Source organism: Desmodus rotundus, chromosome X (genome assembly GCF_022682495.2).
Source record: "Desmodus rotundus isolate HL8 chromosome X, HLdesRot8A.1, whole genome shotgun sequence".
Taxonomy (NCBI): domain Eukaryota; kingdom Metazoa; phylum Chordata; class Mammalia; order Chiroptera; family Phyllostomidae; genus Desmodus; species Desmodus rotundus.
Window position 1 is genome coordinate 63,302,384 of NC_071400.1, and position 26,422 is coordinate 63,328,805.

The following is a 26,422-nucleotide window of genomic DNA, read 5'->3' on the forward strand; positions in this document are numbered from 1 at the left end:
CCATCTGTTTAAAACAACATGAAGGGGGTTAAAGGAGATAGTAGAGAGTATAGGGGGATAAATAGTGATGGAAGGAGACTTGACTTGGGGTGGTGAACACACAATACAATATACAGGTGATATGTCATAGAATTGTACACCTGAAACCTATATAACTTTATTAACCAGTGTCACCCCCCAATAAATTTAATTTTTAAAAAAGACAACATGGGCCTTGGATGGTGTAGCTCAGCAGATTTAGTGTGGGCTGCAAACCAAAGGGTCACCAGTTCGATTCCCAATCAAGGCATATGCCTGGGTTGCGGGCCAGGTCGCCGGTAAGGGGTGTGTGAGAGGCAAGTACACATTAATATTTCTCTCTCTCTCTTTCTCCTTCCCTTCCCCTCTCTCTAAAAATAAATAAATAAAATCTTTTTTTTTTAAGACGACATAGAAAGAGAATTTGGGGCTGGAACTGACTTCCCTAACTGAGTCTGGCCACAAGCTTTGTAAATGGTCTCAGGCCAGGACTCTGTGACACATTACAGAGGACTAGTACTAATTGGCAAAATGGAAACATGTATGAACTCCAGACATTAGCCCAGCACTATGAATATAATAATTCAAAAAATACACAACACAAGCTTATGGTATTGCAATTGAAACAGCTAGAAATTGGTCAAATGTATGCTGACAGAAGATAACTCGACTTTGGATGGTTGGCACACAATATAATATACAGATCATGTATCATATAAATGTATACTTGAAACGTATATAATCTTATTTTCACCACTCTTGTAAACCTGTTAGGAAGGAATCTTTTCATGAATTGGGGGATTAAAATTCACTGTACCCCCTGAAGGACTCCTTCTACAGGCCTCAGACTCCTTCCTCCCTTTCACATCTATGTCCACTAACAACTTTGACTTCCCTGAGTTCATGTACTCACTTCAACCCAATATGTATTTCACTGAAGATTTAAATCAACTATTAGACAAAATTTCCTCTTCTTTATAGGCAAAAAACTCCACTGATGCTGGATGCATATGGGATGCAGAACCTGTTAAGGCAAAAACAGATCCTTCCATAACCCTCCCCAGAGTCCCTCAATATCATTTAAAGCCAGAAGGACTTGAGGGGCTCTGCTAATTAATTCAAATTTTATGAAACAAAAACTACGAGGCCCACTTCTAGCCCATGCAATATTGCCATTTTGGCCATCTAAAAAAAAGGTGGGAAAGGAAATTAGTTAGACCAAGATCCAAGATATAACAATAAAATTGTCAAATCTAGATTTCTCTTGGTACTTAATCCTAAAGCTATTCTGTATGGTACCCCCCCAATATCCAATATTTCACAGGCATCTATTTGTATTCACCTTTTTTTAGTATTCTCCTTAATAGGGACTATCAATACTTATTTGCCTACAGCTAGGATAACCAACAATATACCTGGACTGTTATGCCCCGAGGATTTACTGAGGCACCTAGCTACTTCTTGTGTACCACAAATGTCAGTACAAGGGACTTAATATTTCCAGGAGACTCCACTTTAATCCAATATGTAGATGACTTACTTCTATATTCTGACAATTAAGACAATTTGGACACTGAATACCTTCTTAAAGCATTAGCAGAAAAAGGCCACAAGGTGGCTAGAGAGAAAATTCAACTATGCTCTCTGTGTGTCTGATATCTACGTATGACATTTCAGCCACAGGTAAAACTATCTCCACTGACTGAGACTTTACTGTCAACATTTTTGTCTCCCTGAAACAAAATGACAACTGAGAGGTTTCAGAGTCTTGTGGGATATGAATACCTAACTTCTCTATGATTACTTCACCCTTTTATGCCATAACTAGGAGACATCCCCAAACCCAGTAGCCTGAAGGCCCAATCCAAAAATGCTTTTGATTACCTAAGGGTTCTCTACTTTCATTTCCCACCCTTGGACATCCCAAATCCTCCCTCCCTTGTTCCTTGTTTGTGCATGAATGAGACGATAATGTCTTCGGAGTGTTATCTCAGAAGCAAAATGTACACCAAAGACCTTTGGGATATTGTAATTGTACCTTAAACCTAGTAGCAAAGACATATACCCCTTGCCTGTGAACTGTTGCTGTAAATGCCCAACTTGTCTAAGCTACTTCTGATTTAGTATTAGGTCATCTGCTTAACATACATTCCTCAGGCTGTGCAGACCCTATTGCTTAGTGAAAACACAGCACTTTTCTGTCTTGACTTACCTCATGATACGGCTCTCTCCCTCTTGCATCATCATATATCATTATCAAAACCTTAACCCTGCCACCTTTACCCATTGATGGAACTTCCCACAACTGTGCCATTAATGCTGGATCGTTCTCACATCTTAGGCTAGATTTATCAGAGAACCTCTCCCCCAAGTTAACCTCACTCTGTATATTGATGGCTCCTACCTCCAGAAAGAGGATGGGACCTTCCACGATAAATATGATGTCACTAATCAATATAAAGCTCTAGAACACCAAGCTCTGCCAAATGTTATACCAGTCCAGATGACCAAGTTCATTGCTTTTACTGGGACTTGCTTGGATAAGAGCAGAGGGAATGAAGGCTAACATTTATACTGATAGACACTATGCCTTTAGGGGTAGTACATGATTATGGTATGTACAGAAAGAGAGAAGATTCGTGGCAGCAGCTGGTACCCAGTCAAAAATGGACCCCAAGTAGCAGAACTTCTAGAAGCATTATTACTCCAGCATATCATTATAGTTTGAAATGAATGACAAATCACACAAAAATTCAGAAGAGGACCGAGGAATTAAATTTGTTGATAAAAATACAAAATTAGCAGCCTGTTTCCAAGCCACCCAAGAAACCAGTGATTTCCAAGCCTTGTACTATGACCCTGAGTCCCACATCAAGGCCCTAGGCCCCTGGTGAGATTACTTATTCTACCTTGAGGGAGAACACTTCTTTAAGAAGATTCCTAAGGAAATAATGAAAGAGACCTTCATGAACCAAATAACCACTTTATACTAAAAACTAATTGGATGGGGAAAAGCTGGATATTCATTTTACTCACGCAGATGGGCTTTAGAACCACCAAGACAGCCACTTGGTAGCTCCTAAGTCTATCTCTCAAGCCATTATGTATGATTTATACAACATGACTAACCATGTAAAGGAAAATATGTGAGATATATTAGACAAAGAGTGGTTTGGGCCCTTTAATTTTATTCGGACCAATCACTTCCTTCATCTGCCAGAAACATAATTTTGTAAAAACTGTAAAAGTTGGGCAAGGGAAGGAAGCAGATGTCCTTCCACTTATTTGTGTCCTATTCAGTTTCTTTCATCAGCACCTTATAGTTTTCAGTGTAAAGTCCTTTCACCTCCTTAATTAAATTTACTCCTAAGTATTTTATTTTTCTGATACTACTGTATATGGAATTGTTTCCTTAATTTATCTTCCAATAGCTCATTGTTAGTATATAGAAATGTTATTTATTTTTGCATATTGATTTTTCACCCTGTAACTTTACTAAAATTGTTTATTTGTGCTAACAGGTTTTTTTTTTTCATAGAGTCTTTAGGATTTTCCATACATATAATATCATGTCATCTACAAATAGAACCAATTTCACTTCACTCCAAAGGGATACCTTTTATTTCTTTCCCTTAAATTATTTCTCTGGCTAGGACCTCCAATGCTATGTTCAATTAACTTGGTGAGAACAAGCATTCTTCTCTTATTCCAGATCTTAGAAGAAAGCTTTCATCACTTTAACATTGTTTATGATGTTAGCTGTGGGCTTGTCTTACATGGTTTTTATTATGTTGAGGTACATTCCTTCTATATTCACTTATTGAGGGTTTTTCTCATCAAAGGATGTTGAATTTTGTCAAATGGTTTTTCTGCATCTATTGAGATCCCATTATTTTTCCTTTGTTGTATTAATGTGGTGTATCACATTTATTGACTTGCATATGTCGAACTATCCTTGCATCCCTGAAATGAATGCCATTTGATCATGGTGTATGATCCTTTTAATGTGTTGCTGAATTCTGTTTGCTAATATATTGTTGAGGATTTTTGCCTCTATGTTCATGAGGAATATTGGCCTGTAGCTATCTTTTCTTGTAATGTCTTTGTCTGGCTTTAACGCCAGGGTAATGATGGCTTCATAAAATGAGTATGAGTGTAGAAACATTCCCTCTGTTTCTATATTTTGGAAGAGTTTGAGAAAAGTTTGTATTGATTCTTTAAATGTTTTGTAGAATTCATTTGAGAAGGTATCTGCTGCTGGGCTTTTCTTTGTTAGGAGTTTTCTGTTACTGATTTAATCTCCTTACTAGTAATTGCACTGTTCATATTTTCTGTTTCTTCCTGATTCAGTCATGGTAAGTTGCATGTTTCTAGGAATTTATCCATTTATTCTAGGTTGTCCAATTTGTTAGCATATAATTTTTCATAGTAAAGTCACAGGATCCTTTGCATTTCTTTAGTAATGGATTGTAATCTCTCCTCTCTCATTTCGGATTTTATTTACTTGAGTCTTCTCTTTTTTCTTTGGTAAGTCTAGCCAATGGTTTGTCAATTTTGTTTATCTTTTGAAAACAGCAGTTCTTACTTTCATTAATCTTTCCTACTGTCTTTGTAGTCTCTATTCCATTTATTTCCTTTATGGTCTTTGTTATTGTCTTCCTTTTGCGAAATTGGAGCTTAGCTTTTTCTTCTTTTTCTAATTCCTTTAGGTGTAAAGTTAGGTTGTATATTTGAGAACAGATCAGTGGCTGTAAGGATTTAGGAATGAAGGGAGCAATGAAATGAAGAGATAGCAGAAGGCAGTTTGGGAGGTAATAGAACTGTCCTGTATCCTGACTGCACTTGATTTTAACCAGACTATACATGTTAAAATTCACATGACAAATGAACCTAAAATAAATTCATAAGGCAGTACACAAAAAAGTATATTTATGACAAACTAATTTTCTTATTTTTTAATTATATTGCATTGATTATGCTATTACAGTCATCCCAATTTTCCCCCCTTTGTCCCTTCCAACCACCACCCCTCACTCCCTCAGGCAATCCCCACACCACTGTTCATGTCCATGGGTCATGTGTATAAGTTCTTTGGCTACTCCATTTCCTATACTGTACTTTACATCCCCATGGCTATTCTGTAACTACCTATTTGTACTTCTTAATCCCTTTACTTGTTCACCTATTCTCTTGCTCACCCTTCCCATCTGGTAACAAGCAAAATGCTCTCAGTATCCATGATTCTGTCTCTGTTTTTCTTGTTTTCTTATTTTTTTTTAGATTCAATTGTTGATAGATACATATTTTTGCCATTTTATTGTTCATAGTTTTGATCTTTTTCTTAAATAAACCCTTTTAACATTTCATATAGTAATGGTTTGGTGATGCTGAGCCTTGGTTGCTGTTGGCAGGTCAATGGGAGGGACTTATCCAGGCCAGTCAGTTGCAAGGACTGGCTGTGACCACTGATCACCCACCTCCACCCTCCATGAAAGATCAGCTGTGCAGGGGCAGGGTGGAGGTGTTCTCGCTGGTCTGTAGCTGTCCACTGATTGTGCAGGCCCTGGGATTGTGCAGATGTGCAGTCCAAGGTCAGCCCCCACCTCTCTTTTACCCAAGGCCACCTTGCCGGAGCTATAAGGCAATCTGAGATGGCTGGTACTTCTGCAGGGCTTGGCAATTCCCAGGGAAAACCAAGCTGTGAATCTAGGCTGGCTGCTGCTACTGCCATGCCTGTGGCCACGTAGCAAGAGGTATGTGGGCTGGGGGCTCACTGAGGCCAGCTATTGCTTGTTTGAAAGCATTTAGGAAGTTGTGAAGCATGAGCCAAGACCAGCCATTCATATGGGAAAGCCACTGTTAACAGCTGTAAATTGAGTCGGATGGAGCCTCAGGGGATCTCCAGGGTGGGATAAACAGTGTTAGCCAGGCTGATGGAGTCTCAGATATGAGACTGCCAGTTCTGTGGCTGTGTGTGTGTGGGGGGGGGGGGGGGTCCAGAAAAGGGACAATGGCTTCTGCTCACATTTCTGTCTGCAAGAAAGCTGTCCTCCAGCTCTCACCTTAATGCTGGACACTTCAGTTCCTCCCTGTATGCCACTGGTGCCTCTCAAGCTGCTATGCCAGTGCTGGAGCTGCGAGAGAGTCTTGAGTAAGTCTGTGTGTGGGCACTCTAAGAGGAACTGCTTGGAACTCCAGAAGTTTCTTCCACCAACTCAAACCCCGCTGGTTTTTGCAGCCAGAAGTTGGGACTTTTCTTCCTGGCACTGGAACCCTGGGCTGGGGGGCCTGGCGTGGGATTGGAGCTCCTTGCTCCCGAGATATCACTTCCAAATTTTTATCCACCACACATGGATATGTGACCAGCCTATCTCCCCTCCACATCCCCCCTACAAGTCTGGGTGGATGTGGTTTCTTTAATACCATAGTTGTCAGACTTCCATTCAACTCAATTTCTGATGGTTCTGAGTGTTGGTTGTTCTATATTTTAGTTGTAATTTTGATATGGTTGTGCGAGGAGGTGAGCCGTGTTTACCTATGCCACCTTCCTGACTGAAAAGCCTCAAGATTGTCAACAAGCTTATTTTTTGAAGACTTTATTATTTTAGAGCAGTTTTGGGTTCATGGAAAAATTAAGAAGGTACAAAGGTATTACATATAGCCCTCCCCCTCACACATGCAAGCCTCCCTATTATCAACATCACTCACCAGAATGATACATTTTTCAAAATTGATGAAGCTACATTGACACATGATATTCATCCAAAGTCCACAGTTCTCCTTATGGTTCATTGTTGGTGTTATATGTTATATGGGTTTGGACAAATGTATAACAAGATATATCTATCATAATATCATAAAGAATATTTTCACTTTCCTAAAAATCCTCTATGGTACACCAATTATCCCTCCCTCCACCCCAAACCCTGGCAACCACTGATCTTTTTTTTTTTTTTTTTTTTTTTTTGTATTTACATTCTTATTTATTTGTGAGCTTTACAGATACCTCATGCTATCATAAAATTGTACATTTACATTTCTAAAAGTACTTCTAAGCATTGATTTATTGCATTTGCTTGTGTGCAAAGTGCCTGCTTTGATCCTATATCAGAGGGAATCCAGGTATTGATCTGTCAAATTTGCTTTCACTCTGTGCCTTGGAAGGCATTTTATCAGTGATATTTGCCCTTCCCTCTCCCCACACATTACTGGCTTGCCCTTGGAACATTGGGGTCCCATCATCAAAGGGGAAGCTTCCAGGATACAGCTGTTTTGTCCTTGAGCCTCTCAGAAGTCTAAACACAAAGCATTTCAGGCAACTACTGATCTTTTTAGTATCTCTTTAGTTTTTCATTTTCCAGAATGTTATATAGTGGGAATCATACAATATGTGGCCTTCCCAGACTGGCTTTATTCACTTAGCAATATATATTTAAGTTTTTTGTGCCTTTTTATGACTTGATATCTCATTTTTATCATTAAATAATCTTCCATTATCTGGACATAGTACAGGTTATTTATGCATTCACCTACTAAAGGGCATCCTGGTTGCTTCCAAGTTTAGGTAATTATTAATAAAGCTGTTATGAAAATCCACGTGCAAGTTTTTGTGTGAACATAGACTTTCAACTCCTTTGGGTAAATACCAAGAAATGTGATTGCTGTATTGTATGGTAAGAGTATGTTTAGTTTTGTAAGAAACCAACAGACTTTCTTCCAAAGTGGCTATGCCATTTCACATTTCCACCAGCAACGAATGAGAGTTTCCACTCCAAATCAACACCAGTATTTGGTGTTTTTGTTGTTCAAGATTGTGGTCATCCTAACTGGAGAGCATTATGCTAAGTGAAATAAGCCAGGAAGTGAGGGACAAATACCATATGATCTCACCTTTAACTGGAACATAAGCAATAGAAGGAAAAAGCAAACAAAATATAACCAGAGACATTGAAGTTAAGAACAATCTAACAATAGCCAGGGCGGGGGTGGGGGGTGGGGGCGGGGACAGTGGGTAGAGGGGATTACAGGAACTACTATAAAGGACACATGGACAAAACCAAGGGGGAGGGTGGAGAGGGGGGAGGTAGGTGGGTTCAGGCTGGGGTGGGGTGGAGGGATGGGGAGAAAAGGCATACAACTGTAATTGAATAACAATAAAAATAATAATAATAAATAAATAAAATAATAAAATTAAAAAAAAAAAAAAGATTGTGGTCATCCTAATGGGTGTGAAGTGGTTTCTCGTTGTTTTAATTTGCATTTCCCTGACAATATGTGATATGGAGCATCATTTCACATTTTTATTGCCATTTATTTACCTTCTTTGGTGAGATATCTGTTTCGGTCTTTGGACTATTTTTTAATCAGGTAGTGTGTTTCCTCATTGGTGATTTTCAAGAATTCATTGTATATTTTGGATAAGTTTTTTATTAGATGTGTTTTTTGTGAATATTTTCTCTCAGTCTGTGGCTTGTCTTCTAATTCTTTTGATATTGTCTTTCACAGACCAGAGGATTTTAATTTTAATGAGATCCAGCTTATTATTTTGTTTTTAGATCATTCCTTTGGTGTTGTATCTACAAAGTTATTACCATACCCAATGTCATCAATGTTTTCTATTATGTTATCTTCTAAAAGTTTTAATTTCATATTATACTTTAGGTGTATAATCAATATTGAGTTGATTTTTAGAAGGATGTAGATTCTGTGTTTAGATTCATTTTTTGTATGTAAATGTCCCATTGTTTCAGCACCATTTGTTGAAGAGACTATCTTTGTTCCATTGTGTCAAAGATCAATTGATTATATTTATCAAGATCTAATTTTGGATCTCTAATCCATTCCATTGATCTACTTGTCCATTCTTTCTCTAATACCTCACTGTCTTGAGTACTGTAGCTACACAGTAGGTCTCCAAGTCAGATAATATCAATCTTCCAGTTTTGTTCTTCTCATTCTATAATGTCTTGGCTCCTCATATTAACTTCTGAATTACTTTGTTGGTATCCACAAAGTAACTTGCTGGAATTTTTACTGGGATTGCATTAAATCTATAGATTGATTTGGGAAGAACTGACATCTTGACAATATTGAATATTCCTGTCCATGAACAGGGACTATCTCTCCATTATTTTGTTCTCCTTTGATTTCATTCATCAGAGTTTTATAGTTTTTATGATATAGATCTTGTACACATTTTGTTAGATATTTACCTAAATATTTAATTTAGGGTGTGATAATAAAAATGATATTGTGGTTTTAATTTCAAATTCCATTTGTTTGTATCTGGTATACAGGAAAGCAAATGACTTCTTATATTAGCATTGTATCGTGCAACCTTGCTATAATCACTTATTAGTTTCAGTTTTTTGTTAATGATTTTCTACATAGGCAAGCATGTCATCTGTGAACAAAGGCAGTTTTATTTCTTCCTTCACAATCTGTGTACATTTTTTCCTTTTCTTGCCTTATTGCATTAGTAAGGACCTTCAGTCCCTGCTAATATTTGTTTAAATAACATAAATGTTTATTATGCTTAAAATGAGTGGTAAGAGAGAACATTCTTGCCTTGTATCTGATCCTAGTGAGAAAGTTTTGAGATTCTCACCATTAACTACAATATTAGCTGTAGATGTTTCATAGATAGTCTTTCTAAATTAATTCAGAAAGTTCCCTTATAGCATATTCCTGGTTTACTGAGAGTTTTTATCATGAATCAGTGTGGAATTTTGTCAAATGCTTTTTCTACATCTACTGATACGATCACTTGATATTTCTTTTTTAGTTAGTTGATGTAATAGGTTTCATTTATTGATTTGTAAATGTTGAAACAGCCTTGCATGACTGAGATAATTCCCACTTAATCATGGTGTATAATTCTTTATATACATTGTTGGATTTGATTTACTAATGTTTCATTGAGGATTTCTATATGTGATAACTTAATTTTAAAAATAAAATGTAGGTGACATCAGCATCATGATGGATTGATAAGACCTCTTTGTATTTCCCTTTAAATTTACAAGTCAGATAAAGATAATCCAACAAAGATTTCTCTGTTCAACACATAATAAACATGCATGAGAGATGCATGCATTGGTACATCTGAAGGTGGGGGTATCTGAGTAGAGGAGGAAGGATGTAGGGGAGGAAAGGGATGGGTCCACAGATGCATTTCAGCGTCTGCTGCAGCCCACCTAACACAGTAGCAGTTGGAGGAGTCAGGTTGTTGCCTTCATACTCTGGCCCAGGGGAAGGTAAGAAGGGAAGTACAAAAGCAGCTTCTGTGACTGACAGCCTGGCTCCCTTCCCCCACCTAATTGCTGCAGGACCCTGTAGCAGCAGCATAGCCACATCAAAAAGCATAAAGGCACCAGCAGCCATTAGTAACAAGAAGGTAGTGCCACAGGTTCACAAACCTGACTCCCTCCACCTGCCATATCCCCCCTACCATGGTGGTGTGACAAAAGACCAAGGCAAACCAGACACAACAAGAACACTTACCACCCTGAGGTATGTGGCAAGTTCTAAAACCAATGCAACACCCTCACTACCAGGACCCCAGAGGTGCAAGTAGCACAGATAAGAGAAAAATAAAAACTTGCACTATAGCACCATCTACTGGAAAACAAAAGAAGGCCACTACTTATCAACCTGATGATTTAAGAGCAAAACTTTCTAAACAAGAGTTTGATACCTCAAAAGCACAGGCCAAAAACCAGTCCATCAATTTCCATGCATATCCAAGGGAATTAGTAACCCAGAATGTAAAAGACCCCAGAAACCAGACTCAAAGTCATGGAAGACTGTGATTTAAATAACAGTGAATTCAAAATTTGAGTTATAAAGAAACGTGATGAGATACAAAAAAAAAAAATCAGAAAGACAGGAATAAAATTAATGAACAAAGGAATACTTCATGAAAGAGATTGAAACTATTAAAAAAGAACCAAACACAAATTCTGGAGCTGAAGACCTTAACAATAAGATTTAAAAAAAAAATACATTATAGAGCATTGGAAATAGAGCAGACCAGATGGAAGAGTAAATTCATAAGCTCAAAGATAGAAACCTAGAAATGATTCAGATGGAAGAAGAGACAGAACTGTTTTTTTAAATAAAAGAATGTGATATGAAATATCTGACTCCATTACAAAGGGTAATATAAGGATAATGGGTATTCCAGGAGAAAAGAGAAAGAACAGAACAAAGAGTCTATTCATATGCATAATTAATGAGAACTCCTCACACCCAGGGAAAGAGATGCACATTCAAATACAATAAGCTAATAGGACACCTAATTATCTCAATGTATAAAGACCTTCTCCAAAACACATTATACTATACTACATACAGCATCTGACACAAATAACACCCCTTTTATTACAAAATCTTTTATTACAAAATCATAAGCATGTCATTCTGTAACATAACAATATCATACTGAAGCACACCATATGACATTTTAGGTGAAATGTTCAAATTAAAAGTACAAATTATTACACCTATATTATTACCCTACCAACCACACTGAAGCAGGCATTACTTTTACATACCAGCAGTGAATGATTAGAAACTGGAAAATTTTAAATACCATTTATAATTGCATTCAAAATATAAAATATTTAGAGATAAATAACAATGTGAAAAATCTGTACAAAATATTGCTATGAAAATTAAAGAAGGCCTAAATAAATGGAGAAATATATATATATTGTTCATGAATCAAAGAGTCAATATTGTTAAGGTGTCAATTCTCCCCCTGCATTGATCTGTAAATTCAGTGCAATCCCAGTCAAAATCCTAACAGGATTTTTTGTAGGTATAGACAAGTTGATTCTAAAATTCATGTGGCAATGAAAAAGACCCCCAAAGAGGTTAAATGATTCTAAAAAAGAACAAAGTTGAAGGACTAAGACTATCTGATTTCAAAAATTATTATAAAGTTACAATAATCAAAATATTGTGGTATATAGTCATGGGGGTATAAAGTATAGCATAAGGAATATTGTCAGTGATATTTAAATAACTATGTATGGTGCCAGGTCTGTACTGGAAATATCAGAGGGTACGCTTTATGCAGTATATGTTTTTCTAACCACAACGCTGCACACCTGAATCTAATACAAAATAATATTGAATGTAAACTGTAATTGTAAAATAAAATTTAAAAAAAAACATTGTGATACTTGCATAAAGACAGACAAATACATCAATGGGACAGAATAGAGGTTCCAGAAATAAGCCCACACATATATAGATAACTGATTTTTGACAAAAGCACAAAGGCAATGCATTAGAGAAAGGACAGCCTTCTCAACTCATACTACTAGACAAACTAGGTAACTATATGCTAAAAATGAACATTGATCCATACCTTGTACAATATACAAAAAATTAACCCCAAATGGGTCATAGACCTAAATGTATGACCTAAAACTATAAAACTCATAAAATGAAATGTAGAAAACGTTTGTAATCTTATAATAGGGAAAGATCCATTAGATATGACACCAAAAGCGATTCATAAAAGAATAAGATGATAAATTAAACTATCAAAATTAATTTTTTTTCTCTTTAGAAGACAGTGTTAGATCAACAAATAGTGTAGTGAAAACTGGATATCCATATGCAAAAATTATCTCAAAATAGATCACAGACCACCCTGACCAGTGTGGCTCAGTTGGTTGGGCATCACTCCACAAAGCAAAAGGTCACCGGTTCAACTACTGGTCAGGGCACATAACCTGGGCTGTGGGTTTTATTCCAGTTACATATGAGAGGCAAATGATAGATGTTTCTCTCCCTCTCTGTCTCCGTCGTTTTCCCTCTCTCTAAAATGGATAAGTTTAAAAAAATAGATCACAGACCTAAAGTAAGAGCTAAAACTATAAAACTCTTAGAAGAAAACATAGGGGAGAGCTTCATGACATTGGATTTGGCAATGATTTTTTGGATATGACAGTAAAAGCACAGGCAGCAAAAGAAAAAATTGTACTACATCAAAATCAAAAATTGTGCATTAAAGGACATAATCAACACAATAATAAAGCAACTCACAAAATGGGAGAAAATATTTGCAAATCATATATCTGATAAGAGGTCAATATGCAGAATATATGGACTTCTACAATTAAACAAGAAAACGAACAACCCAACTTAAAAATGGGCAAAAAGACATTACTCAAAGAAGATACACAAATGAACAATAAGCACATGAAAAGATGCTCAACATAACTAATCATTAGGGAAATTCAAATCAAAACCACAATGAAATATCACTTCATAATTATTAGGATGATTACTAGAAAAAAGAAGAGAAATGTTGGCAAGGGAGAAACTGGAACCCTGGTGCACTGTTGGTGGGAATGTAAAATGGTGCAAATGCTATAGAAAATAGTATAGTGGCTCCTCCAAAAAAAAATTAAAAATAGAACTGCCATAAGATCCAGCAATCCCGCTTCTAGGTATAGACCCAAAAGAATTGAAACCAGAGACTAAGATGTACAGCCATACTCAAAGCAACATTATTCACAACAGACCAAAAGGTGGAGGCAGCCCAAGTGTCCATCAATGAATAAATGGGTAAACAAAATATGTTATCTACTACAATGAAATATTATTCAGCCTCAAAAAGGAAGGAAACTGATGCATGTTGCAAGATGGATGAACCTTGAAGACATTATGATAAATGAAATAAGCCAGACACAAAAGGACAAATACTATATGAGTCCACTTATATGAGGTACCAAGAGTAGTCAAACTCATAGAGACAGAAAGCAGAATGATGGTTGCCGGGGGCTGGGAGAATTAGTTAGTGTTTACTGGATACAATTTCAGTTCTGCCAGATGAAAAGAGTCCTGAATATAGATTATAATGATTGCACACCAATGTGAATGCATTTAATGCCACTGAACTGTACACTTAAAATGGTTAAGATGGTAAATTTTATGTTGTATGTATTTTACCAATTTTTTTTAAATTTTAAATATCTGTTAAAAAAGCTCTTTCAGAATGAGAAAAAGATGTGTTTTAAAATGTTTTTTTAAAGACTTCATTTATTTTTAGAGAGAAGGGAAGAGAGAGAGAAAGAGAGGGAGAGAAACACAGACGTGTGGTTGCCTCTGGCATGCCCCCTACTGGGGACCTGGCCTGACTGGGAATCAAACTGGTGACCCTTTGGTTCACAGGCCAGCACTCAATCCACTGAGCCACACCAGCCAGGGCTGAAGAATGTACTTTTCAGAGAATGAAAAAGCCACAGACTGGGAATTTGAAAATGTTAAAAAAAAAAAAAAAAAAAAAAAACATTGCAAAATGTGCAAGAGATTTGAACATTTTGCCAAACAAGATATGCCAATGACAAATAAGCACATGAAAATATGCTCAAATCATTAGTCAGAAGAGAAATGGAAATCGAAACCACAATGAGATAACACTACATCCTTCTAGGATACCTAATGTCAAAAAACTGACAATGCCAAGTGCTGCAAAGGATATGGAGCTACTGAAATTTTCACATACTGATGGGAATGCCAAATGGTAGAGATACTTTGAGAAACAGGTTCGCAGTTTCTGAGAATGTTAAACATATACTTACCATATATCCCAGCAATCCAACTCTTATGTATTTACTCTAGAGAAATGAAAACACAAAAGATTTACATGTAGATGCTTGTAGCAGTCTTATTTGTAATCGTTAAAAACTGGAAACCCAATGTGACTTTAAATGAGGAATGGATAAGCAAACAGTGGTACATCCACCCAAACAATAAAGTATGACTCAAAAATAAGGAACCCAAAATAAACCCCCAAATGTGGATGAATCTCAAATGTATTATGCTTAGTGAAAAAAGCCAGTATCAGAAGGCTACAGATTATATAATTCCACTTACGTGACTTTCTCCAAAAGACAAAATCGTAAGAACAAAAAAGAAATCAGGGTTACCAGAAGTTCAGGGTAGGGTGGTTTTTATTATAAAGTAGCAGGAATGAATTTGGTGATGGTCAGAGGATAATGGAATTGTTATACACCTTGATTATGTTGGTTACACAATTACCTGCATTCGTCAAAACTTATAGAACTGTACACTAAAGGGAATTTTATGTAATTTTTGTTCTATGTAAATTTTAAAGTAAAAATTTAAAAACCTGTAGACAAAATAGACCTATACACTGTATGATTTTTTTTTAGATTTTTACTTATTTATTTTTAGAGACAGAGGAAGGGAGGGAAAAAGACAGGAAGACAAACACCCATCAGTTGCTTCTCCTCTGCATCCCGATAGGGGACCGAACCCACAACCCAGGCATGTGCCCTGACTGGGTGCCAAACCAGTGACATTTCGCTTTGCGGGATGACACCCAACCAAGCCACACTGGTCAGGGCTATATGATTCTTCTTACATGATATTCAAAAAAGCAAAACTATAGGGACAGAAAACAGATCAGTGGTTCCCAGGATCTGGGGGTGGGGATGGGGGTTGGCTACTGTTGGGAGTGATATAACTATTGCTTATCTTAATTATGATGCTAGCTCACTACTGTGTACATTGTTCAAACTCACAGAACTCACACTATAAAGAGTAAACTTAAAATATCTTAAAATTTATTTTTCCATTACACTTGACATACAATATTATATTAGTTTCAGGTGTATAACTAGTGATTAAGACATTTGTATACCTTATGATCACCCTGGTAAATCTAGTACCCACCTGATACCACATAGTTATCACAATATTATTATGTTCCCTATGCTGTGCTTTACATCCCCATGACTATTTTTGTAACAGGCAAGTCAAGGGGTAAACTTTATTACATGTAAATTATATTTTACTTTTTTTAAAGAAGGAAAAAACTCAATAAACAGCTTTTTAAAAAAGTTGTGATCTTCTTCTATAGAGAATCTAGAGTCCCAAATTCTTACCTCAACAATCACTACCTCAGTTCTTGTTTGATTTAGGCCAATTTATGTTCCCATGCTATTTCTTAATCATCAAGATACCTCCTATTTCTAGTACTTAGTAACTAGCACCCCTTAGGAGTAGTAGAAAATACTTTAAATGTTAAGTTATGAATTGCCATATGGTTGTAAAATGGCCTTAGCTGTCCTGGTATCCCAATTTTTCATTGTAACATCATATCTACCGGGAAAGTTTGGTAATGAGATATTGTGAAATAAGTTGAACCCCATCCAAGAAGACTCAGTGAAATTTTAGCAAGACCCTACTTTTTAAAACCAAAATAAAGAGAGAATATATTTAAAGGGCTGATATTACAGGCTGGCACACAGCAGGTGCTTAATCGATGTTAAAGGGGCACTACAATGCAGAGGAAATGGCCTGCTGAAGGTTTTTATCACACCTGGGTTCCTTCCAATCCTGTCACCACCACTTAGTATGTCTTGGGTATGTCCTGACAACTATCTGAGCCTGTTTCTTTATTTTTCACATATGGGGAGACTAATCACTTACTGGCAGAACTGTACTGAAAGTTAACAGAGGATCGGGTTTCCAGGGTTTAGTGGTTTGTGCTCAAGTGACACATAATTCTCTCCCTTGGCTGCTCCGGAGTGTAGTAGTCTGCGCTTTCCTGATCATCAGCCTGCAGCCAAGGGCTCTCCAGTCCTTCCTGTGGTTCCACTCTTAAGACTTGAATAGGTCAATTTGGCAGTGACAGCCTGAGGCGCAAGGCAAAGTAAGGCATGACTCTGGGTCCAAAGATGCTTGGAAGTTTGAGGTGGGGAGCAAAGACTGAAGCAATCTAACGTCCATTCCCTTCAAATGTGTCCAGTCTCAGGTAGATTGCTGGGAACTGAAGTCACACGCTTAACCCCAACACCACCAGGTTGTTTTTACTGCCATCCTCCCCAGTCCCTTTTTGAGGGGCCCTGACACTGCTTGGGCTTCTCTGTGCTTGTCTGATGGGGTACACTCCCCCAGAGGTGGCTAATTATATTTTAGTGGGGTTTATCTTCTAGACACCAGAAAAGGAGTTGGGTGGTGCACCCTTGATTGGCACCTCTCTTGAGGATGCTGCCTGTGAATAAATGTACCAGAACCCTTTTGGATCATGGAATTCAAATGCTGGTGCTGGATGAGACACGGTCATACAAGGGCAAGGCCCACTCAGAGTGCTTCCATCCAAGGGATTCCTCCAACTCAGTCTGCCCAAAAATGCCCTAAGGTGAGGTCACACACCTAGCCACACCACCAACAGGTTTTCCCTTCATGTGAACAAGGTAGTGCTTACAATCCAGCACCAGCCAGGCTTGTGTTCTCTCCTCCCTCTACTCCAGGGGTGTCAAACTCATTTTTACCAGGGGCCACATCAGCCTCGCAGTTGCCTTCAAAGGGCTGAATGTAATATTAGGACTGTATAAATGTAACTACTCCTTAACTAGGGGCAAGGACCTCGGCACTGCTGCCAGGTGGAAACAAGGTGCTGGGCCGGATAAAACAAGGTGGAGGGCCAGATTCGGCCTGTGGGCCTTGTGTTTGCCTCCTGTGGTCTATCCTATCTGGACACAGAAAGCTTATCACTGTTCACCTTACTCCTCCCACTGCTACCCAGGTGAGGATTTGTGGAATTGGATGAGATGTGTGACCTGCAGCCCATTGCAGAAATGTCTTGCCACTGAGATCTGTTGTGGACTGGTAAAGAAATCATTATGCTCCCAGCGACCCGCAGGTCTACCAGCAGTCTAGCCTCTAGTTGCATGTTTAGGTGTCTAAGAGGATTTGGTAAGTGATCAGACCCCCCACCCCCAACCAGCCCCAACCTACAGGGTAGGGGATAACTTGTTAGCATCAGATCTGTTATCATTAATTGCTTTTATTTCTCTTGTAAAACACAGTGGGGATTAAATAAAGGGTATTGGGTTAACTGGTGCCAGCTACTTGGGACTCTTATCTTTCCCCCGGAGCATGGAGGGAACAGTCTCAGAGGAGGTGTGGTGGAGGGATTCTTTTAATGTACAGGTGCTTCAGGGGAAAGCAAACCACTTTATTTCATCTGTATTCCCCCATCCCACTGGAACTGGCACTTGGAGAGTGGAAGGGGCGAGATCAGTCAGTCAGTCATCAGCACTGTCATCAGCATTGCCAGAGAGGTCGAGGGCAGACATCATGGAATCGGACAGCTTACTGGCGAGTTTATCTGCAGATGGAGAAATGTGGGCAGTCACTTGGTGGCTGGCTTGCCAACAGGAGTCCCGCAGGAGCTGCACCAAACTCTCACACTGGCTCGCCTACCCCCCAACATTAAACAAAACTGGCGGGCTGCTAGCAGCCGCTGCTCAACCTGTCAGGCAGATCCATTTGTCTGTGTGCAATGATCACCCCAACACAGATTCTACCTTAGAATGTCAGACTCACTGGGTTCCAAGTATTTCCATCCCTTCCTAGCGTCAAAACATCAATTTCTTTTTACTGGGCTGAATTTATTAGCTTCTGTCATTACATTCAAGGCTCTCAGAGCAAAGGGACAGTAGGGACTTTGAGCCTGAATTCCCTCTTCCCATCCTCCAGCCACACCCTACTGGTCCTCAGGAAAGCCTTCTCTGCTCACCCCTACCCCGTTACCATCTCCAGACAGGGTTAGGCTCCATCACTGTGCTCTCAGTGTCTTCATGGTGATCGCTCTGTTTTGTCAATGTCTGTTTTCTTGTTTTCCTCCCCACTTCCCAATAACACCCGGAGTTCCAGGGCTATTAATCTCAGGATTCCCAGGCCTCAGCATGGAACCAAGCCAAGAGTGAATGGTTAGAAACACAACCTAGTTCAAAAACCACAACTTATGGGGCCCATCAATCCTAGGTTTTCATTTTGGCTCCATTAAATACTAATTGTCTTACCCTGAGTGTGTCACTTAATGTCTCTAGGGCTCCGTTTCCTCACTTATCACATGTGAGCAAGACTTTTGCACTGAGTTAGTGAAGATTAGTATAGCATGAAGACATAAATGGGTCAGCCACACAACAGACTGCCACTAAAATGGAGGAAATTTCCATGTGAATTGACATGGAAATATCTCATATATATATTGAATGTAAAATGATGTGGCAAACTGTATGTTCAATAGATCAGCACTTGTATAGAAAAAGGGAATAAAGAATATGTAGATGTTTGCCTATGTACTTATCTCAGGAATGAGATACAAGCAAATAGCTGGTCACCTCTGGGAGGATAGCCTGGATGACTACGGGATTAGAAAAAGAGAGATATTTAACTGCATATCCTTTTCTATGTTTTGGATTTTGAGTATATTGCCTGTTGGTAAAGTAAACATTATATACAGCCATAAGCTTCCCATTACATAGGAAAGAGCTGACAAATAACCGGTGGTGATCACAAACTAGGCCAGTGTTCTCCAACTGTGGTCCCAGGAGGAGTTAAGAAAAGCATCAGCCAGGAAGTAGTTAGATTCACAAATTCTCAGTCCCCATGGTTAACCTACTCAACTAGAAACTCTGGGGGTGGGTCCCAGAAATCTGTCTTTTAACAAGCCCTCTGGCAGTTCTAATATAACCTCAAGTTTGAGAACCACTGTGCCCACAGGTGAGCCTCCTAACCCATCCCTGCCCCCTAACCCTTGCCTTGGACTGGATACATGGAGGTGCTCACTCAGGAGCCCCTAATCAAGGCCCAAGGTGGGCCCTTTTTGGAGCACAGAGGTGTTGTCTGGTAACCCCACCTGTACGCTTCTGCATCTTCTTCTTATTTTTCAGGGCGAATGCCAGAGCCTGGCCCTGCTGCAGGGGGTCCGTCTCCATGATCCTCTGTACCACTGGGCGGCGGTCCACTGCGCAGACACTCCTGGGGCAGTAGTCCACATTGCGCTTAGCCCACCCCTTCTGATGACGGTTCGAACTAGTGCAATACCCAGTGAGTTCTCCAGTCTGGTGAGAGAGAACAGCAGTGAGGTCTAGGCACCCAAAGACATCTGCGGAGGGGGCGAGAACAGGTTTGGATAAGAACAGGGAGACTGGAGCCATGCAGAACTTAGCTCCAACTCTGGCTCCACCATAGACTAGCAGATGCTTAAGAAAAATTCTGATCATCTGTCAAAGGGTATGAATAATGGGGAGCTTCCATGGCTTTCACAAAAGAAAATGAGAAAGTGTTACACTCCCACATTTTCTTTAATTGGGCACACTTTTTGAAATTTTCCTATGGGGAAAACTGGCATGTACCAAAGCAGGCCTCCTCTCCCAGCCACACCAAGGGCAGCCTGGCCATGGAGAAGCACACAGCCAGCTGCCCACTAGGGGAATTCAGAACCATGCTTTCCACACCCTCTGGCTGTGGTGTGGGCTGAGGAAGGACTTATTCTACTGAGCAGAGAGAGGCTAATGTGTAAACGGGAGGGTGAACCACTCTTATGTAAGTACCGTTACTTCTGAAGGTTAGCCTGTGCCTCACAATAGAATCGGTCAGTGATTCTCAAGGAGACATCATCAATTCACCACATGGCATGAATGGCAGGATAAAATACTTGTGGTTTTATGTAATAACTAAGTTAAAGTCTGTTTTTGCATGGTGAGACTTTTTTCAAAAGTTACGTTGGCATAAGCTTATTTGATTTTACATGATTGTCTTGTTTAAAAATTTGGCTTCTGGGAGAGTCAGATAAAATATATTATTGTGCTATGCCTTTTAAAAACTGGTTAACCAAAATCTATTAAAATATGTACAGAAATAAAAAACAGAAAATGAAAAAGCAGAGTTACTTGATCAGTGACAATTGATATTACAATGATTCTTTGTTCAAGTGACCCTTCAAGGTCTTAGTCAATTTAACAAATGTCTTCTGATACCTATTGTGTGCCCAGCTCTGTGCAGGGACATACTGGAGAAATGAGTCACATGCAGCTCATCTTCAAGAAGCCAGGCTAAAAAGGATATGACCAACAATACTACAAGTCAGAGTAAGTAAGAGCCAACCAAAGAGACACAGTGTAAGTGGCAGAGATTGAGGGAATGGTGGTAGTCAACATACTTCTACTGATACGAGTCACTCCTCACTAAACATTGGAAAAACACAGAGCATACCTGGGCATCCAAAAAGATGTCTGTCTGCCTGGAATTGAAGGTACATGTGTGTATTAAGTTAGTAACACAAATTTCTCTGTGCCATGTACCATTCTAAGCACACATGTACACACACACACACATTAACTATTTTTAGTATAGAGTGGGGAACTACTATAGGTCCCTGAGGAAAAATTGCTTGTTCTGGGGCTTATGGGGTCAGTGAGAAATACTACCATGGGATGCCCTTAAACACACAACTTTACACTGATCTTCCTATAAGCACCAGGGGAACCTTTGAAACTAAGTGAGGATGGGAATGACTGGAAATCCACTGCCCCACTGCTCCACTGCCACTGCCCCAGTGTAGGCTTCTTCATCTTTTTTCTTAAACCTCACCTTTATTTTTTAATTTATTACATTTTATTGATTATGGTCTTACAGTTGTCACCACTTCCTCTCCTTAGCTTCCCTCTACCCAGCACCCCCTACTCCCTCAGAAAATCCCCCCATCACTTTTCATGGGTCAAGTGTATAAGTACATTGGCTGCTCCATTTCCTATACTGTACTTTACATCCCCATGGTTAGTCTGTAACTACCTATTTCCACTTCTTAATCCCCTCACCTCTTCACCCATCCCCCCCCCACACCCCTCTCACCTGACAACCATCAAAACACTCTCCCGTATCCATGATTCTATCTGTTATTGTCTTAGTTTTTTAGATTCAATTGTTGATAGATTTGTATTTTTTGCCATTTTATTGTTCATAACTTTGATCTTCTTTTTCTTAAATAAGTCCCTTTAACATTTCGTATAATAACGGGTTGGTGATAATGAGCTCCTTTAGGTTTTTTTGTCTGGGAAGCTCGTTATCTGCCTTTCAATTCTAGATGATAGCTTTGCTGGGTAGAAGAATCTTGGTTGTAGGTCCCTGCCTTTCATGACTTTGAATATTTCTTGCCAATCCCTTCTAGCCTGCAAAGTTTCTTTTGAGAAATCAGCTGACAGTCTTATGGGAACTCCCCTGTAGGTAGCTAATTTCTTTTCCCTTTCTGCTTTTAAGGTTGTCTCTTTATCTTTAGCCTCTGACATTTTAATTATGATGTGTCTTGGGGTGGCCCTCTTTGGATAGATCGTATTTGGGACTCTCTGTGCTTCTTGGACTTGCATGTCAATTTCCTTCACCAAATTAGGGAAGTTTTCTTTCATTATTTTTTCAAATAGATTTCCAATTTGTGGCTTTCTCTTCTCTGGCACCCCTATGATGTGAATGGTGGACCTCTTGAAGTTGTCTGAGAGGATTCTTTTTTCTTCTTGTTGTTCTGATTAGTTGCTTTTTGCTGCCTTATGCTCTAAATCATTTATTTCATTCTTGGCTTCAACCATTCTACTGATGTTTCTCTGTAAATTGTTCTTTATTTCAGTGTACCCTTCGTTTCTAGCTGGACCCTGTTTATGCAGCTGAGGTCCTCACTAAGTTCCTTGAGCACCCTCATAACCAGTGTTTTGGACTCTGCATCTGATAGATTGCTTACCTCTATTTTATTTAGTTCTTTTTCTAGAGTTTTGATCTGTTCTTTCATTTGGGCCATGTTTCTTTGTCTCCTCATTTTGGCAGCCTCCCTGTGTTTGTTTCTACAAATTAGGCAGAGGTGTTTTGACTCTGTGTTTTGGTAGTGTGGCCTAATGTATAATGTAGTAGGTGTCTTTTAGGGGCCAGTGGCACAGCCTCCCCTATCACCCAAGCTGGGTCGTCAAGGTGTGCCCTTCGTGTGGGTGGGTATACCCTCCTCTTGTAGTTGAGCCTTGGTTGCTGCTAAGATCAATGGAAGGGACTTACTCAGGCCAGTCACCTGCAAGGACTGGCTGTGACCACTGACCGCCAACCTCTGCCCTCCATGGAGGATCAGCTGTCCAAGGGCAGGATTGTGGTGCTCTGACATGGTCTGTAGCTGCCCACTGGGTGCACTGGCCCTGGGGTTTCCCAGGTGGGGCAGGCCAAGGTCATTCCTGACCTGGGTTTTGCCCAGGGCCACCCTGCCTGAGCTGTAAAGCAATCTGAGATGGCTGTTACACATGCTGGGCTTAGAGATTCCCAGGTGAAGCCAAGCTGTGAATCTAGGCTGGCTGCTGCTAGTTCCAGCCTCAAGCTCACTAAAGGCAGCTACTGCTCGTTTGAGAGGTTTTAGGAAGTTGTGAAGCATGAGCCAAGACCAGCCATTCATATGGAAAAGCAGCTGAGGTGGGCCCGTAAGTTGGGTGGGACGGAGTCTGGGGATCTCCAAGACAGGTCAAACAGTGTCAGTCAGGGTGATGGATTCTCAGATATGGCACTAGCTTGCAGGATCTGTGGGGGTAGGGCTTAGAAAAGGGACAATGGCCTCTCCTCACCTTGATGCCAAACACTTCAGTTTCTCCCTGTATACCACTGGTGCCTTTCAAGCTGCTACCCTGGTGCTGGAGCTCAGAGGCAGTAGGTCTGAGTAGGTGAGTCCATGTGTGGGCTCTTTAAGAGGAATTGCTTGGGGCTCCAGAAGTTTCTTCCACCAACTCAATATCCGCTGGTCTTTGCAGCCAGAAGCTGTGGGGACTTATCTTCCTGGCACTGGAACCCTCGGCTAGGGAGCCTGGTGTGTGCCTGGGACTCCTCACTCCCAAGATATCCCTCCCTAATTTTTATCCACGTGGTTGTGGGAGCAGGCCATTTCACGTTCATGCCCCTCCTTACCAGTCTGGATGGATGTGGTTTCTTTAATTCCGTAGTTATCAGACTTCCATTCAACTAGATTTCTGATGGTTCTTAGTGATTATTGTTCTATATTTTAGTTGTAGTTCTGATGTGGTTGTTCAAAGAGGCAAGCCATGTCTGCCTACACTGCCATCTTGACCAGAAGTAAGGCTTCATCATCTCTTAGAGAATGCAGATGACAGTTTCCTTCCTACACGCCCTGCCTCCACCTGGCCCCTTTCTTTCTTACCTGATTTTTACCCCAGCTGCCAGAGTAATACTTCTAACAAACAAACCTGACCATGTTGCTTAAGAAATCCTTCCAGGTGTTATGTAGCCATCAAAAATGAAGGACGGCTCTTTAAGTAATCATGTAGGACAATCTACAAGATGAATTTATAAGTGAAATACACAAAGTGCAGAATATGAATAGCATGCTACTATTTGAATTAAAATAGATCTCTGTATCTGCTTGTATGTGTATATGCATGTGTATAAAGATGAAATAGTTCTGAAAAGACACTCAAGTCTACTAGTAGGGACTGCGTCCAAGGAGAGGGCAGAGTAGCTGGGAGACAAGCAGGAAAGAGACTTACTTTTCACTCTACACCCTTTAGTACCTTTAAATTTTATATTGTGTGCATGCATTACCTAGTCAAAAAATATTTTAAGTAAACAAAACAGAAAAAAATAAAACCTCTTAACCCATAAGAAAGTAACTACCTTTCAGGGTTTTCCTATTACCCATGGTTTAAAGTCTAACTCAGGGCCTTGTGTGATTTAACTCCAGATTCATCTTTCCCTGCCTCCATCCCACTCCAGCCACCCAACAGCACTAGTAATTTCTCCACACACCCAAGTTTCACCCTTTTGGGCCTTGGCATGAGCATAGGCTGAGCCCCTATCCATGGACTGCTGCCACACCCTCCCCCAGAGAATTCCTCAGCCTTCAAGAGGCTTCCCTGACCCACAAGTAGTAGAGATTAGGGCCCTTAGATCCATGTTCTAATTTCTGTCCCCGCCTCTAGCCTGTGTGTCTCCCATCACAGTGAAGATGTGTGTGCCTGAAATCCCCTAAAGTGTGACCTCAGGAAGGGCAGAGATGGGAAAACTGGCAGAAGAGGCTCAAAAAGCTTCCAGGAGTCAGAGCACGGCATACTGACTTGGTCCAGTGGGTGCTGGGGAGCAATTAACAGGGGAGGGGAAGCCATGGAAAGGGAGGTGACATGGTCAGATTGGGCCACAAGAAACCATGGGACATATGTCCAGGTGAGAAAGGACTAGAAGTTTAGACTTGGGTTATAGGAATGGTAGAGACAGACAGAAGCCGACAGCTTCTCAAGGGATTTCAGAGGAGTAAGCCATGAGACTTGGTGTATGAGACCCCAGATACTAGCTTGAGGTAAGGAAAAATCAGGGATACCCAGCTTTGCCACCTGAACAACTAGGTAGCTGGACAGGCATACCTGTTCTCTGGGCTAGAGCCAGGCTAGGAAAGCTGCTTGAAGAGAGCATGCCTCCTCCTTGGACCTGCCACTTTTTAACAAAGGATGCAACCCACCAGGTGCCCAGGGAGCCCACAGGGAACAAGAGAACAACCCTCATCTCCCCACCATTATAGGCAGACCTGGTAGGAGCCAGGCAGAAGGGACAGACCACTTCGCAGAGCCCCAAATAGAGGAAAGGGTTGCCATGAAGAAAGGGGACAAGTACCTTACAGACGGTGGTTTTATTTTCCAAAGCATCTGCTATTTTCATCATCGGAGAATGGAGCCACTTGATCTCCATTTCGAGCGGATCCATGTCACCCAATAGCTCATCAGATTCTCCATTGGCCAAACCTTTAACACAACCGACACCACTGTCAGGGCCCTGGCTCCTCCCTGCTGCTAGCCTCCTGGTCAGGCCTCAGTGGAAAGGATATGTGGACACTGCCCAGGGGAGTTGGGAGGGAGGCCACAGGACAAAGGATTAAAAGCATGGGTTTTACAGTAGGGAAATTGCCTGCTGGGAGCTGGTTTTGGAGCCTCAGCTTCCTCATCTGGAAAACGAGAATGCCACAAGCCCTATGACACAGGGCTGCTATGAATCACAGCAGAGGATTGCCCGCAATGTGCTCGCCTGACACACTGCTCTGTAAATGACAACCATTGGTATGCCCTCCCCAGGACCAGGCCTCTCTCTCCCTCCCTCTGGCCCCTTGCCTGAAGCTGGCCTCCCTTGCAAACCACAAATGTGCCCATTGTCTGGGCCCACACCACCCTCACATCTGCTTCTAAACGTCCTTTCTATTCCCTTCCCTGGGCCTCTAATCCTGAGTCACTCTTCAAGATCCAACAACAGGGCCAATTCCTTTAGGAAACTCTCACTGGTAATCTCCCCTTCTTCTCAATTGCCCAGACTTCCATCTTTTACCCAAGCCCATTCTCAGTGACGGAGCCCCTCCTGCCCTCACATGCAACCAGGGTCAAGCATCAATGTAAGAATGGGAGTGGGAATTCCTCCCAACCACCCCCCTTAATAGAAGAGGAAAATAAAGTTCAGAAAGGGGAGGATGACTTGCCTGAAGCCATCTGGGAAATAAACTTTAAAGCAGGCAAGTTCTCTTATCCTCATTTGTAATCCAAGGACCCCAACAGGC

General features: G+C 40.4%; 1 protein-coding gene across 4 annotated transcripts in view; it reads right to left on the reverse strand.

The window, feature by feature from the left end:
* Positions 1-17,834: 17,834 nt before the first annotated feature.
* The window catches only part of GNL3L (G protein nucleolar 3 like), a 45,671-nt gene continuing 37,083 nt past the window's right edge, over positions 17,835-26,422 (reverse strand). For all 4 annotated transcript variants that reach the window (XM_024564349.4, XM_024564348.4, XM_045198632.3 and 1 more), the window contains 3 exons: positions 25,495-25,622; positions 19,715-19,919; positions 17,835-18,178 (listed from right to left, as the gene is read on the reverse strand). In XM_024564349.4, coding sequence (XP_024420117.2) covers positions 18,096-18,178; positions 19,715-19,919; positions 25,495-25,622 — 416 coding nt within the window. In that variant the 3' untranslated portion in view covers positions 17,835-18,095. The remainder of the gene's footprint in view (positions 18,179-19,714; positions 19,920-25,494; positions 25,623-26,422) is intronic.